Source organism: Bacillus rossius, chromosome 15, assembly GCF_032445375.1.
Source record: "Bacillus rossius redtenbacheri isolate Brsri chromosome 15, Brsri_v3, whole genome shotgun sequence".
Lineage (NCBI taxonomy): Eukaryota > Metazoa > Arthropoda > Insecta > Phasmatodea > Bacillidae > Bacillus > Bacillus rossius.
The window spans coordinates 1526124-1542107 of NC_086342.1; the positions used below are offsets into that span (position 1 = coordinate 1526124).

Consider the following 15984-nt stretch of genomic DNA (forward strand, 5'->3'; position numbering starts at 1 on the left):
TTTCTGAATAAAAATACCAAAAAATTATGGTATGTAATAGCTTTTGAATTGTATGCATTTCTAAATATTTTTAAAATACAGATCTTGGACAGAATTATTAGATTCTGTGATTAATCAATTTTTGATATGTAGTCCTCATCTACCCTATTATTTTTAACAATCCAAAATAAAATCAAACAATCCTGGATGCATGGGTGTCACTCCTCTGCAACTTGAGGGTTACCGTGAAGTGCAGAGTGGCTCGCGCTTCGAAGTCCAGCAGGCGGCTACTGCGCACGCGCACCACGAACGAGGCCCGCTTCTCACCCACAGTGGGCGACACTTCGAAGGTGCCGTTGTTCCCCTCCAGGGCGATGCTGAACACGCCTCCTTTGCCCTGCGACACACGACACGCTCCACTGTTCACGACCTGCTGGCCCTGGTAGTTCCCTACCGGGAAGCCACTCCGTCCCAAAAGATGACTCGCCAACTTTGGATTACATTCCCGGCGGTGTCCAGACCAAGGTATTTTCACAAGTGGTGGTTTTCTTGGAATCCTTCCGTTACCATCAGCAATATATTGTGTTGAAGACCCATCTCCTGTTTACTCCTCAGCTATCTCTGACAACTTCAATGTCGATAACATGCTAAATGCTAATTCATTCATGATGTAAGTTTGGGGTTTGGAGTGTTGGCTTACAAACTAACAATTTTAAGTATGCCCTTGCCTAAGCTGGGGCTAACCTCTATACCACAGAAGCGGACTTTACCTGTTGTAATTGGTAGGTACTATCTGGGCTACATAGACACCTCTTATTTATTTTATTGTAATTCAACTAGCTAGTTGACTTATAAAAATTGGAAATATTTTCCATCTGAGTGATCTCTACTGGGTACTAACCATAAATAACTTTAGAATTGTTCCAAGTTTTGTTTTTTTTTAACTTTTTTTTAACCTGCTGAAAATATAAAACACTTTCCATAAGATAGGACATCAAAATTCATTTGAGCTTTTTACTGTCTATATTTTTTTACAGTAAAATTTTTTAAATTTTGACATTTGCTCAGTGATTTGTGGAATTATCTTAGAAAATAATGGCATTTTTCACAAATTCTTCATTGTGTGGCCTGTTTAGCCAACCACCTTGTATTCCGCAGCATGGACGAGCCTCCAGCAACTCACCATGTCGTCGTCACGGATCTCCGTGACGTAGGGGTCCTCGAATGTCAAGGCAGTGCCTTGGGGGCTGTTCTCCTCGATGCGGGCCACATAGCTGCAACCAAACACGAACACGCCATCTACAACCATGTCATGAAAGGACATAGAAGTCAGTTAAAATAATGACTTACTGTCTCGCATCAAATTCATGAAGCATAGTAGTCAATGTAAACATTTAGAGAACGATGAATGTTAAAGGCAACTGCACAAGTTTTGAGTTTAAGGGTGACCGGCAAGTAAAAATTGAGAGTTACGAGTGCTGCAGCAGGATGAAATTGAACCATAAGAAGAAAAATAAATCTTTATATGGACTTATCTAATAGATTGATGAACGTTGTTGACCAAATATGGGAATGAAATGGAAAGGCGAAATAAAGAGGAAGTCCAAGGACGAAATGAAAGAGAGAAAATAAACAAACTAATAATGGACTAGGAAAAAAATTATCTTGAAGTATAAAATAAAGTCCACATCGAAAGAAAAATGCGATGTTCTGAGTAGTTCCTTTTAACAGTTAAGTTACAAGTCGAAGATTTAAGTTAATCGAATTTGAATCAAAAGTACCTAAATGGTTACAGAAAATGCTCAGAGTGATTACGATGATTGGCTAGACATACATTACATTGGTGAGGATTTGTTTGAACTACCTTGGCCAGAGACTTGTGCAGATGCCACTGTAATTGCTGCATGAAGATCCTCCAGCGAATATGGTTTATTAGTAAACATGACTTCTTTCATGGTCTATCAAAGGTTAAAGTCATAATGGTTAAATGTGGCGAGCGTGGTGGGAACTCAAATGCACCTCGTCATCCTCTCCAGTGTCATGGTGTAGAATACTGCGAGTGACTAATTCTTTCACGAAAGACTGTCGGCAATTCAATGAGGATCATTGCAACTGTCCGCAAAGTCAACATAATTGGCTAGCGTCGTTTGTAGCTCAAATATCCAGTGGGTTCCTTTAATGAGGTATTGGGAAACAGCCAGTGTCTAAACCCAACAAGCTACCAGTAATCAGAGCTGTATGCGAAAGGGCGGTGGAAGAGTACACTATTAGAAATTGTAGCACATTTATGGACTTTTCAACGAACAATGAAAGGGCTATAATTAAAAAAAATGTTTCTTTTGTTAAAGTTGAGGTATGCTCTGATAAGTAATTTAACAGTCAACATGGCGCTCCTACCGACTCGCTCTGCTTTTAAAGAAGTTAAGTTTAAAGTAAATTTTCCGAGCGAAGCAGCAATCTCAGCAGTGTGTGTGTGTTTAGGTGTTGTTGTCGGTGTACGTACTTGTCGTTGGAGAAGAACGGGGGTGAATTGCCCATGCATCTCAGCAGATTGGTTCACCAGTGCGCTAGGGTGTTGTTGTCGCTGTACGTAGGGTAGGTGACCCAAATATGAGACCCGGCCTTAATATGAGACCCTTGGTTATCTTGACAAGTAAGAGCTACTACCTATCAGCCGCTCTTGGAACTACCAACAGCCTCCATTTCCCGATCACGGATAGAGTGGGACTTTTATCTGACGCGCGCGAGATCCAGAATAACAGTTTATACGATTTTCTTAATTTTGAGTTTTCGTGAGTGGCATCTTGCAGCTTTATTATCAACATAGAGGTACGTTTATATTAATTTTCCATTCATACTCTCTTATGAACAGTGAAGTAAGCTTCCATGTGTATAAAAAAGGAACTATGGCAGTTTAAAATTTCAGCCTTGTTGATGTGTTTTGTAGCGGCCATTATAAGGTGCCTAATATGAGACCACTTACGTGTCCTAATTTGAGATAGGGTCTCATATTAGGAGTAAGGGTCTCATATTAGGTGATTTAGATTTAAAATGATACTGTCGCTGTAAGAACAGTAACTAATAAGTTTAGCCATTTGTATAGAAGACCAGAGCCACCCAAGAGAAACTTCGATGCAGACATATCAGCCATGTTGCAGCAGTGCAGTTAGGCCCTTTATCAGACCTGTGGATATTTCACCACTACCAAATTTTCCTTCAAAAGAAACATCCAGTAGATGTGGCAGTGCTAATGTTATCACATCATCGCCATACAAAACAAGCTTGGATGAAAATGTCGCAAGAAAGAAAATGGCTGAAGCTCGTAAGAAATTGGTTCTTGGGAAACAGAAAGGAAACCTTCACAAACCAGATCTCGCAACACGGACAAATTAAGGATAACTATCAAATCATTCATCGCTGTAGATTCTGAGAACTCCAGTGACGAAAATATTTCGCTGCATGACAGTTCAAATGAAAGTGATGGATCTAAAAGTGATGATGATGCAGAGTGTTTGTTATGCGGCTGCCTTTTCTCAGAGAACAAACATGGCGAGAAATGGCGGCAGTGCCTCAAGTGCTATGGATGAGCTCATGAATATTGCGGAGCTGATCCATGTTTTGTGTGTCCTATGTGTAACAAACAAAAGTGCAAAAAGTGACTAAATGATATCAAATATGGAATTTGGAACATAATGTAGGGGATGTCTCATATTAGGAACATGTTTTTGTTTTCATAAAATTTAGCATTTTTTTTTATTTCTTAGTTTTTAATTACTTTCTGTTTTAATACAAGTGCTCAATCCTGTTTTTAAGTAAAAGTGCATTACATAATATATCATCTAAGATAAATAAATATACTAATAGTGGTTTTAATAACAAAATATAAATATTTTTAAAAAGGGGTCTCATATTCGGTACACTTGCCCTACTTGTTGGAGAAGTACGGGGGTGAGTTGCCCATGTATCTCAGAAGATTGGTTCACCAGTGCGCTAGGGTGTTGTTGTCGCTGTACGTACTTGTTGGAGAAGTAAGGGATTGGGTCGTCCATGTATCTCAGCAGATTGTTTCACAGTGTGCTAGGGTGATGTTGTCGGTGTACGTACTTGTTGTTGGAGAAGTATGGGGGCGAGTTGCCCATGTATCTCAGCAGATTGGTTCACCAGTGCGCTAGGGTGTTGTTGTCGGTGTACATACTTGTTGTTGGAGAAGTACGGGGGTGAGTTGTCCATGTATCTCAGCAGATTGGTTCACCAGTGCGCTAGGGTGTTGTTGTCGCTGCACGTACTTGTCGGAGAAGTAAGGGGTTGGGTCGCCCATGTATCTCAGCAGATTGTTTCATCAGTGTGCTAGGGTGTTGTTGTCGCTGTACGTACTTGTCGTTGGAGAAGTATGGGGGCGAGTTGCCCATGTCTCCCAGCAGCAGGGCTACTCGCACGGCAGTGGACATGGCCGGTGGTTGTTGCAGTCCGGTCTTCACCTCCTCCGCCAGCACCCCCAGCAGCACGGGCTGGTGCACGTGCGTCGCCGCCGCCAGCTGCCGCAAGGGGCGCGCCAGTCGCACCGCGCCTGGGCATCCCCCCCCCCACCATAATAACTCTCACATGTCAGAGAGAGTCGGGAGATGGGATCTTTAAATGGGCTATTCGAGAAAATGTTTTAGCGAGTTTTTACTTTCTGGGGAAACAAAAAAAAAATATTGGTTTTTGTTCTTTTGTACGCGCAATAAAAGGTATACTTAGTTGGTATAGTAAAAAACTAATTTTAATTTTGCATGCAAATAATTAATAGAATAAAACAATTAAATGACTAGAGTGATATTATAAATACTGTTGGTAAAGTATAAATTAAATCCAATAAAAAAAATAAATAACAGTATAAATTGTATTTATAATCTTTATAAAGTATATTTTTAAGTGTAGCCTATTTATATAAGTGAGGTTATGTTGCCGTATGTATAATTTATTTGCATAGTAAATTCTAAATTATTACATTGTTTATTAAAAATGTAAATTAATAAATTAGAATAAATTTCAGCATATTTATTTATTTTCATAACTAGGTAATTAAAACTTTTACATGATTATTTTACTAAATAAAATAATTATTTTATATATGTTCATATAATATCACTAATATTTACAATAAATATTTTTTTTATTATATCAACCAGTATTCGAAATTAATCACTAAAGTATATGATTTAAAAGTACATTATAATTTTTATTTGTGTGTAGCCTTTTTCCATTCTGTCAATATTTGTTGCATTCTGCGCGCATCGTAATAATTCAAACTCATTTTTTAAAATGCACCTAAAGAAGTATTACTTCAAAAATAAAATTTGGGTTTCGGAAGGGGCTATCACACCCTCCCCCTCCACCGTTGGATTGGCGCTTGGATCACGAAGGCTGCTACCTGGAAAGAACTAGAATCAAATATCGTAATAGGACAATATGGGAAACTCTGTCTAACTGGCATTGGCGAAGCGCGAGACAATTTACTGCATTGTTTTCAAGCTATTATCCACCCCACGCCGCTAGATGCCACTGCTGTAATTATTCTCACGCTTTCACCAAAACATAGGTACACTCCTCGCCGCCAGGTTCGCTGACATCACTTGTCTCGCGCATTTCTTACGAGTTTTCCATAATGTCCCTGTTACAATATTTGCTCGAATGTAAGACTCCAACATTCGTATGTCTTTACTGTATTCCCAGATTGCTGTGGAAGGAGCTTTCACTGAAGTTTGGCTGTTACCTCAGCTACACATACAGTCCAGTACAACAGTCGCGCATGCATGCACAACATGGGAATATCACATACTACATCAAGGCTGATTTATAAGGTTAACACGTATGTACATTCTCGGTTATGCAGGTTATAATTACAATTCATTATGCTTCGAATGCATTGAACGCATTAACTAAAGTGCGATCAATCGTCGGATTCTTTAGAGTCAAAATACGATATCGTTTGGTGAGTGAGTGTCTTTGGTGTGGCGAGCACATGTTGTCAATTGTAGTTATGGCCGAGGCCAAAATGGTGGACGTGACAGAACCGCCATCATGGTCCCGCCCTTGTGGACCTAGTGTGGAGGGGCATTCGCCCGGGCGTCTATTTCCCCTCCTTTTCCGTCGTCCGTGGCCGGCGGGCCTTCACGGCGGAGTCGTTATCTGGATCGCCGCCGGCCATTTGCATACGCCTTGGCCGCACCTTACCTCTGGTCGATACTGCCCGAGGACTGACCGCAGAGGTCAGCGCGGGGTCGGGGGAGGCCAGGCCACGAGCGTGTCACAGCATGCCCCACTTGGACTCCTTTCCCACCCGAGCTACCTGACGAGTCGAGCACACAACAAGGTACTAAGTTTGAAGAGAACCGGCATAAAGAACATAGGAAATGAAGATGCCATGAATGGTGTGAGTGTAGTGAGAAACATGTTTAGCAGAGGGAACACAAGTACATGTAGAATTATCCGAAACAAGAGTTACGAAAGCCCTGATGAAAACTAGATACGAAATTGAAATTGGAATCTTGAGGAATGTACGTGCTATTTAAGAAATGCACATCTAAAACCCCTAGCAGAAAGAGAGAGAGAGAGAGAGAGAGAGAGAGAGAGAGAGAGAGAGTAGGGATCAGATCTAGGCAGCGATAAGAATAAATGTGCCAAAAGTTGGAATCATCCGACGAGTGCGTGATTTCGGGTTTTCATTCGGCAGCGAAGAAGACTCGGAGCTTGTACACATATGTGTAGCTGATGATGGGTCCACATGTCTCTTGGTACATGCTAGATGACCCCAAGCCAGAGATGAGCTGGTAGCAGAAGTGTTTAACCAGTCGTGTCCAATCCAGTCCAAAGTACAAGAAGTTACTAAAAGTGCCTGTCAAAAATAAAGAACACTATATAGAAAAGAGTGGATGTCAAGAAAATGCACCAAAGTGGAGATGGAAAAATATTTTCAGAAAAAAACTACCACAATGTAATCTCAAACCTGCGACCCCACAAATGCGAATTTTACATGCTACTGAATGAACAAACATGCAACATGCTAGGTAATAAATAAAACCTGCTTTATATTAAAATTCCATGCCCAATTTTATTATTGAAGCAAGTTTAACAGTGCAGTCCATTGTGCGAGTTTTTTAAAATGATTATGTAAGGAAGTATTCCAAATTAAGGCCCTGTGCTCTGATAATACGAGCCAAGCTCGGAGGTAAGAAGCCGGGACTATTTGCTTCCACTGCGGGTATTTCACAAGTACCTCTAATAACATACTTTGTGAGGAAAATTGGGGCTTTATGGTTGGCCTCGCTGTTCTTCGACTGACCGCAATAGAGTTGCGAATCATCGCATTTACATACGCCCTCTTTCCGACCGTAAAAGACCTGCCGACCTTCATGGCACAACTGAGCTCAGTGCCAATTGTTCGTCAAGAGGGCATAGGTAGATTCTATATTGGAATACCATGTAAGGCATATAGTATGCTGGTTGTTGTTAATTGTAAGTTTATAGCTGGTAATATTCATAGGCAGTCTCGATAAGCCCAGCGCCGTATAACTGGGAGCTTTAATACATATATAACGAACCTTCACGATCACGCCCACAAATGTCGCATCTCGAGCTGCTAGGAACAATCACGCCATGCGTGTTAAGCTTTAAAATGTCTCGTTACATCAGATTCTTAAAAATATTCACATCTTCCTTTTTTTTTACTGAACAAATAATGCTGTATTTTTTGTCACACTCATGACCGAGGCTACAGTCATGTTATTTTGGACCAAATTCGAGTCGTGGGTAAACCCTTCGAATGTTATGTCTCAGCCTCTAATGACTAACCATAAAGTAGTTTAACTTATAATGCATTCGAGCTTATTTGAACATTTTTACAATCATTAATCATAAAAATGTCACAGCTCTTTTCTGCAAAATAACAAACATAACCATAAATTGCCCGGTACACACATACAGAAAGATAAAAAGATAAAGAGTTAAATTTATTTTATACATCTTATGATAAGAATGAACCTAACACTTGCATGTATATGTTGTAAGTATTTTCAAAAGTTTCACTTGATCGACTCTTAAGACCATGGCAGTGATGATTTTAGCACTCTGCGGAAGTGAGCCTTGATAATGGTTAGATGACCTTCCATATTACACATCGTACTCGAGAACTGATCAGATACTTATCTAAGTCAGCTCAATAACGTTATCAGTTGGCTCAGTTTCATGTGAAGCGAGCCAAATGATCCAGCATTGTATTTAAATGTAATAGAAAATGATATGATCTCTAAATATTGCTCTCAAAATTCATATTTAAATGAGAATAATTTATAACTAATATATTAAGTTTAACCATATGTAATAGTGATGGAGCAGATGGTGGGCAGGCCTCACCTGTTCTTTCGTCGATGTGGAAGAAGTTTGTGAAGGGGTTGCCCTCTGCCAACAGGGCGTAGCGCACCTCGCGTGGTGAACCCTTGTCACCATCTTCTGCATGCACTGTCAGCACCACATCCCCCTGCATGGACACAGTCGGCCATGACACCACATACCACGCTCTGCTACCACTTCATTAAACCATGTGCTGCTATCAGTGTTCACCATCTCGATCTGCTAACATTCTCTGCCACCACTCTGATCTGCTAGTATCTCTGCTGCAGCATTATTCAAACATTCTCTGATAACTCTCCCAGTTCACACTTAGATGACATGCTTTCCCTCATAATCTGTACCTCATATTTAAAATAGGACTATGCATGTGAATACGACTGCACTTAAACACGCGTACCTTTATAATGCGAGCTACTAATTTGGCTTTGATATTTCCTACTACTGTTTGCAATGTAATTTCTTCTCTTTTGAGCATCCCTAGAGTGGGACCACAGAGCTGATAAATGTGTAGGAGCTTGCGCTCAGAGTGGCAGGGCAGGCGGACAGTACCTCGTGCACGGAGTGGTTGAGCAGGGTGACGGCGGGCGCCGACGTGAAGACAGGGGGCATGTCCTGGATGTCCTGCACTGCCACAGCGACCTTGAAGGACGCCACGTTCCTCGTGTCACTGCCCGTCTCCGCGTACGGGTCCTGCGGCAACACGCGCCATTCACGTATTCACTATGGATAATAACTGTGCTGGGGTGTTTCCGAGGATGGGCTTCACTCATCGAATCAAAGGCTTGTGGTCTATGATAGATAACACATAGTGAGGCTCCTACAATGTAGTGAACTCCAAAGAGATCAAACCAGAATCACGTTGTTTGTGATATATTTTATAATCACTTCTTTGCTGCTGAGATCTCTGCAATGGAGTGTACTTTAAAGAAAGAAAGTCAGCACCTTGTTCACACTGATATTATTCTCTGTCAGGATCAACTGTAAACATAAATGATGATTGTGTGATTTTGTAAAAAATATATTTCGGGAGGAGAAAATGCAGTTATTATAAATAACTTTAATTGTCTGGGTATTTATGTTAGGATGCCGGCAAAAGCAAATTATCTTTCAGTTTAAAAAAAATTATTTTCATATTTTAGGAGTATGGGTGTTTTGTTGTGTATTCACATTCATACTTCAGAAGGCGGAGTAGACCACCGTAGGAAGTCTTCCCCATCCCACATTGGACGTTGGACTTGTAACTATTCTTCCCTGTGGCCTGTGGGGGCTATGGTAGTTAAATGACCCTACTGCTCGCTACCCATATAGGCAATTGTGGTTCAATACATGGAGTTACGGGAAATGTAGCATTGACACAACTAGGTGGGTTTTCTCAGAGTCCCCCAGTTCTCCTCGTATTCTGTTTATAATGGCCTAATTGTTCATGAGACAAACTCTAATTTATTCATCCAGCCTCGTGGGCGGCATTTCATGGGGTACAAATTTTCCTTTTCGAGGTGTATATATATATATATATATATAGCTTTATAATCATCAGTTAATCATATTCACCCGATTTTACAACTGTACGTCGCGATGCTTCCTGATGTCGATTCCAAGACCAATTTCTTCTGCACTCCCAGAAGCGCATTTCTATACCACTGGTGGCTGGCAATGCATACCGCACTATCCTTTTGTTTTGGGGAGTTAATTTGTTATTTGACAAGGAATAACGACAGAAGAGGAATGGGAAAGCAATGGAGACAGACCGGTGCCTGGTGCTCATGACGGCGACTACCGGCACTCCAGCTGGCTGGAGCTGGAGACAACTGCCGCCGCGTGGTCGTAGAGCCCTCTGGGGCGAGGAGGCTGACTCACTATCGCGAAGATCTGCAGGATGTACATGGACTTCCTCTCGAAGTCCAGCGGCGCGGCCAGGACTATGGTGCCGTTCACCGTGTCGTTCGACGCCAGGGCCTGGCGGATCGCGAACTCCGGGGCGTCCTGGGAAGAAATGTATCCCGTACAATGCACAACACAATTTTGTTTTTACGTGATAACGTCTTATAAATCGATGAACGCCGGCTACACGCACGAAAAATTTGTCAACTCCGCCTGAGCCGAGCGTGCAAGAACCGGCCAACCACCGTGCGAGAAAATCTTCTATAATATCAAACAGGTTAAGGCGGGCTTTTTAACTAATTGATATTGATTTTAAACAAATTATTTAAATTAAATTTGCAAAAAATGTAAATAATATTTGAAAATTAAAAAGTCTGCAATTTTTCATCAATGTTTTCTTATGACGTTATCACGTAAAATTATCGTCCGTAAACCGACTTTACAGACAACCCCCCTTTTTTTATGATTAAAATAATTCTAAGTGTTTTCTAACAGTCAAGAAGGCATTATAATGTAGACATACTTTTCTGAATATGTTTACAGTTGTTAGGGAAATTAAGATAGGCTATGTTTAAGGTGAATTTTGTACATTTTGTTGGCAGGAATTACTGTCAAACGTCGATTCAAAATTTACATGTACATAAACCCCGTTTGTACTTCAGTACCCCGTCCAGCGGAAGTGCTTGAGAGAGCAAAATTTTTTTTTGTTTGATAATTTAAGACTGCAAGATTATTTTATAGTTTAAGTAACTCTACTTGTGGCCAGGAGTTTATTTTAAACTAAGGATCACTTCATTGCCAACAATTCGTCAAATATTTTTTTAACGATATCCTTTCCTTCATTATCCTTGCCTGAGACGCCTATTCATAGTGTCAGTATCCTCTAACAAAAAACTACGGAAAAAAAATACCTGGACTGACATTGTTTTCAGCATTCGTCTAGTAATGCTAGTAATGCACGAAGTCAACGTAAAGTATAGAGCTGACGCTAAAACTTTGTCTTAAATTTTGTGTGAAACTTACCTGTATCTCTAGGCTGGGGTGCCTTGCATTGAGGGAATTCCGACGAACTATGATGTAATCAAGTTCCGTGCCCAGAGGAGCATCCTGTTAGAGAAGGAAACACTTCATGACGATTCTTGAAACATCCAATGACCACAACGCCTCCACACAGCACATCTTCATTAGCATTATCTGTCACCTGGTTTGGTTTCTTTGAGTGTTCAGTTAAACATAAGGTCCAATTTTACATCTTATGCTACCTAACCAATGGCAATGTTTATCAAATTAAGTTCAGGCAGATTTTGTAGGGGCAGTGATATTGGTGTATGAATACATAACTGTTGTTATTTCAAATGTTTATTTTATTTAACCTATATATATATAATATATGTTAGCAGATGAATGCTTTTCTGTATTTGGAAAGTTGGTATAGTTCAGCTGTAATTCTTTCTCTTTACGCTGCATATTGAAAAGAACATTGAATTAAGTAACACGGTTTGTTTTAATTCGTCGTGAATTAGACCTGAAGTCATTACTCACACGCAGGGGCGCAACAACTAAATTTCCAAAAAAAAGGGGGGAGGGGGCAATATACCTTTTTATAAAAAATCATCGATGACCCCTCCTATTGAAGCGGGGAGTGTCCGGGGGTCCTCCCCCGGGAAAATTTGTATTTCAAGGTGGAAAATGGTGCTATTTAAGCAGTTTTATTATCTAAAAAATTGATCACACAGCACTTTCTTTGCCCCCGTTTGCCCGCACTTCAAGGTTTCAGAGGGGGGGGGGGCAGTTGTTGCGCCCCTGACTCACGGTATAAAGGATGCCACGGGGAGACATGCGTCACTCTAGCACGGACCTCGGGCACGGTGACGAGCTGCGGCAGGTGCGGGAAGATGGTGTCGGTGGGCGTGGTGCTGTTGGAGGTTCTGATGGTGCAGTCGAGGCTGGTGGAGTCGCCCGCCGTGTCCACCACCTTGAACTGCACGTCGTACACGCGCCCCGGCTCCAGCGGGCGCAGCAGCACTACGCTGCCCTCGCAGAAGGAGTGGTTCCTGGTGCAGGGGTAGCTCTCCACCGCGACCACGGGGCTGCCCGCGCTGCCTGCCGGCCACCACGCGCACTAACTACCAGCCCCTGCATGTACACACACAACCTCCTACCTAGCAGCTGGGTGAACACGAACATCAACGTATATCCAACACGAACATCAACGTATATCCAACACGAACATCAACGTATATCCAACACGAACATCAACGTATATCCAACACGAACATCAACGTATATCCTACACGAACGTCAACGTATATCCAACACGAACGTCAACGTATATCCAACACGAACGTCAACGTATATCCAACACGAACATCAACGTATATCCAACACGAACATCAACGTATATCCTACACGAACGTCAACGTATATCCAACACGAACATCAACGTATATCCAACACGAACGTCAACGTATATCCAACACGAACATCAACGTATATCCAACACGAACATCAACGTATATCCAACACGAACATCAACGTATATCCAACACGAACATCAACGTATATCCAACACGAACATAAACGTATATCCAACACGAACATCAACGTATATCCAACACGAACATCAACGTATATCCAACATGAACATCAACTATATCAACTTCGACAGGAGACACACAACCTCCTAGCTAGCAGCTAGGTGAACACGAACATCAACGTATATCAACTTTTACAGAAGACACACAACCTCCTAGCTAGCAGCTAGGTTAACACGAACATCAACGTATATCAACTTCTACAGGAGACACACAACCTCCTAGCTAGCAGCTGTGTGAACACGAACATCAGCGAATATCCGCTTACAATAGGATACACATGATCTCCAACACAGTTCCCTTCGGGGTGAAGTAAACGTTACTACCGACACTGAGTTTTCAGCTTTAAAAAAATACATAAACTACAATATAAAGACGACTGCAGTCATAGAACAACATGATCTAACGTGGTGTCTCCAGAAGCTGGCAACAACCTTGTACACAGATCAAACTACAATGCGATGAGAGACACCCGACCTTCACAACTGTGGAGTCGTGCAACACGAAGTTCCTTAGTAACCAGCTAGAATTTCGAACACAGAAGATACCTTTTCAACCGGTTACAAGCAGGTATATAGTAGCGCAAATACCAGAAAAGAGTCAGCTGCTGCAGTCAGAGACAAACTTCAGCATCGAGTGGTCGAGTGGTCTGTGTATCAGAAGAACTCAACCTGTATGAGAGAGTGTGCGGGGGGTCTTTGAAAGGGAACGAGCTACAGCGCAGCCTCCAGCACGGAGGGAGCTCTGTAGAGAGCTTTGAATATATATATATATACTGTATAGAAGTCGCCAGCCCAGGTTAAAATTTCTAATACAGTTTTGAGGTAGTTGGTTAATTCACCGCCGCAATCGCCACCATCTCTAGGGCATCGACTTGTGGTGGTCCCTAGCGGACAAGTTTCTAAATCTTCAAACACCCCTTCCCCCTCCTGTGGAACGACCTTGAGCTGCAGTGAATGATGGATGAGGGGTGCGGGGAATGACAGCGGGCGACAGTGCTGCGCTCTAACGTGTAAATAACAACCTAAGAGGATACAGGTCGTTACGGCAGCGCTCTGCAGCGGTGAAGTTCCCAAGCTGCTCATCATACGCTTCTGAAAAACGTGGAGTAAATCCTATCCACTCGCGACTTCTATACAGTATATATATTCAAAGGTAGAGAGAGAGAGAGGGAGAGGGATAGAGAGGGCGGCACTCACCGGCGACGAGGAAGGTGAGCGGGAAGTCGAAGTCGGCGTCGGTGCCCCGCAGGCGGTACAGGGGCGCCCCGACGCGCGCGTCCGCCGGCACCATGAGCACCCGCACCGAGGTGGCCACGTCGAACAGCGGCACGTTGGCGGCGACCAGCCGCGCCAGTAGCGCCAGCAGCGCCGGTAGCGCCGGTAGCGCCGGTAGCGCCGGTAGCTCGCCCGCGCGGCCCATCGCTGCGAGTCCTGCCGTCACGGGTCATTCATAATCATCGATCCATACTTTGGTATACAGTGTTCAAAATAAAAGCAATTTTTTTATTTAAATTGTAGTGTTTAACATCCGTGTTTCACCTGATATCGAAATTAATAGGCATGGGGAAAAAAAACATTTAAAATGCGTAAAAAAAAAATCTAAATTTACTTTTATAATGTTACGACCTATGTGGGGAGAACTAGGTTCGTAAGGGATAGCCCAATTGAGTTTTTCGAATTACAGTTTTACTAAGTAATATCATTTACATTACTTATGAATAATTTGTCCGATCACCGGTCAGTGGCACTTGAAAAGTGTTTATTCGCAGGTCACTCAGTGTTTGTCAGCTTCCATAGTTCGCACTCCTCACGGGAGCTAGGCGCCTGTCCACACACACACAGTCTCGCGTCACTCAGTCGCACTCTCTCTTTATCCCGTCGCTCCGCGTCGTGCCACTCTCGAGGGGGTTTCTCACCTTCTTCGCCGATGTCGCACTTCCTTTTACTCGCGGAACTCTCCGAACTCGCACGGGACTGCCGCGGCACAGGCACACCTCGCGGGGAAGGGGGGGGGGGGGGGTTGTCAGCTTCGCTGTTTAAGTACCTGGGTTGCCCTTCTCGAACCGACGAGAGCGGCAGTGAAGAGTCGCGTCATCCCGGGCCTACCCGACGCCCGAAAAGTCCAGAAAGGCGGTGCCCATTCGCGCCACTCCACGCGGTGGCCCACCCAGCGAAAGAAATCGCTGAGGAAAGACGATGTGTGGGGAGCCGAGGGCATCCCCTTTGTAATCCGTAATCCTGCCAGGCGCGCTTGCCATGCCTTACGTCAGTTACTCGCGTTCCTAACAATAACTACGTTGTTACATACAACGTAAAAATCCTACGCAAAATCATAATGGGACAGAAACTATAAATCTTAAATCTCATTCAATTTCGATAAGGCAACCGTAAGTTAAGAATGGAAAATATTTGAAACACTCGTTAAAAAAAAAATTAGAAAATTCTAAGACTTAAGGTTTTTGCCGACGTAGATACGATGAGTCAAGAATCCTTAATTTTATGTCACCAAATCTGAAACGATTGTTCAAACCGTGTTTTCGTGCGCGGTACAGTTCGTCCACAACAAACCTCCGGAGAAACGTTTGCTTCGACTTCAAAACAAGCTCATCTCTCTTTTGCTTCTTGGGTAGCCTCCTAACAACCACACGAGTTTTGATACATTTTCATACTATTATATAGACTCTCTTACTATTAATCCTCATAAGTAAATTTTAAAAATTTATACAATGCTTATATATTAAGGAAATTAACGTTCATAGATGTACTTTACAGCGTTTATCAGCATTTACCAAATTGTCAAATTCGGTCGTATTTATATGTTAATGATTTTTTTTTCCCAGTTAGTAAGTTGACAAAAATTTACAATTTTTTTAATGTAGTACGTAATATAATACTTAGAAAATATTATGCATTTAGAATGGCCTAATTTTGGTCGGCACATTATATGTGTAGATTTAAAACACTGATCTGGATTCATGTTTATTCTACTGCAGGTGAAATTAAATTGATTTTGTCATAGGCAAGATCAACAAATGTGATATTTTAATCTGTATGTGCACGGTTGTTCTTTGCATGATATGAACAATGTTAAATTCATATTATTTAATGAATGTAGGTGTGCTGTCATTATTATTGGT

At 42.1% G+C, this 15984-nt stretch overlaps 1 protein-coding gene across 1 annotated transcript in view; it reads right to left on the minus strand.

Moving 5' to 3' along the window:
* LOC134539613 (cadherin-86C) overlaps nucleotides 1–14267 on the minus strand; it is a 37018-nt gene extending 22751 nt beyond the window's left edge. The window contains exons 1-9 of the mRNA XM_063381789.1: nucleotides 14041–14267; nucleotides 12110–12350; nucleotides 11275–11358; nucleotides 10228–10353; nucleotides 8920–9060; nucleotides 8374–8497; nucleotides 4354–4546; nucleotides 1163–1253; nucleotides 224–376 (exon numbers count right to left, since the gene is read on the minus strand). Of these exons, the coding sequence (XP_063237859.1) occupies nucleotides 224–376; nucleotides 1163–1253; nucleotides 4354–4546; nucleotides 8374–8497; nucleotides 8920–9060; nucleotides 10228–10353; nucleotides 11275–11358; nucleotides 12110–12350; nucleotides 14041–14267 (1380 nt within the window). The remainder of the gene's footprint in view (nucleotides 1–223; nucleotides 377–1162; nucleotides 1254–4353; nucleotides 4547–8373; nucleotides 8498–8919; nucleotides 9061–10227; nucleotides 10354–11274; nucleotides 11359–12109; nucleotides 12351–14040) is intronic.
* Nucleotides 14268–15984: the final 1717 nt, after the last annotated feature.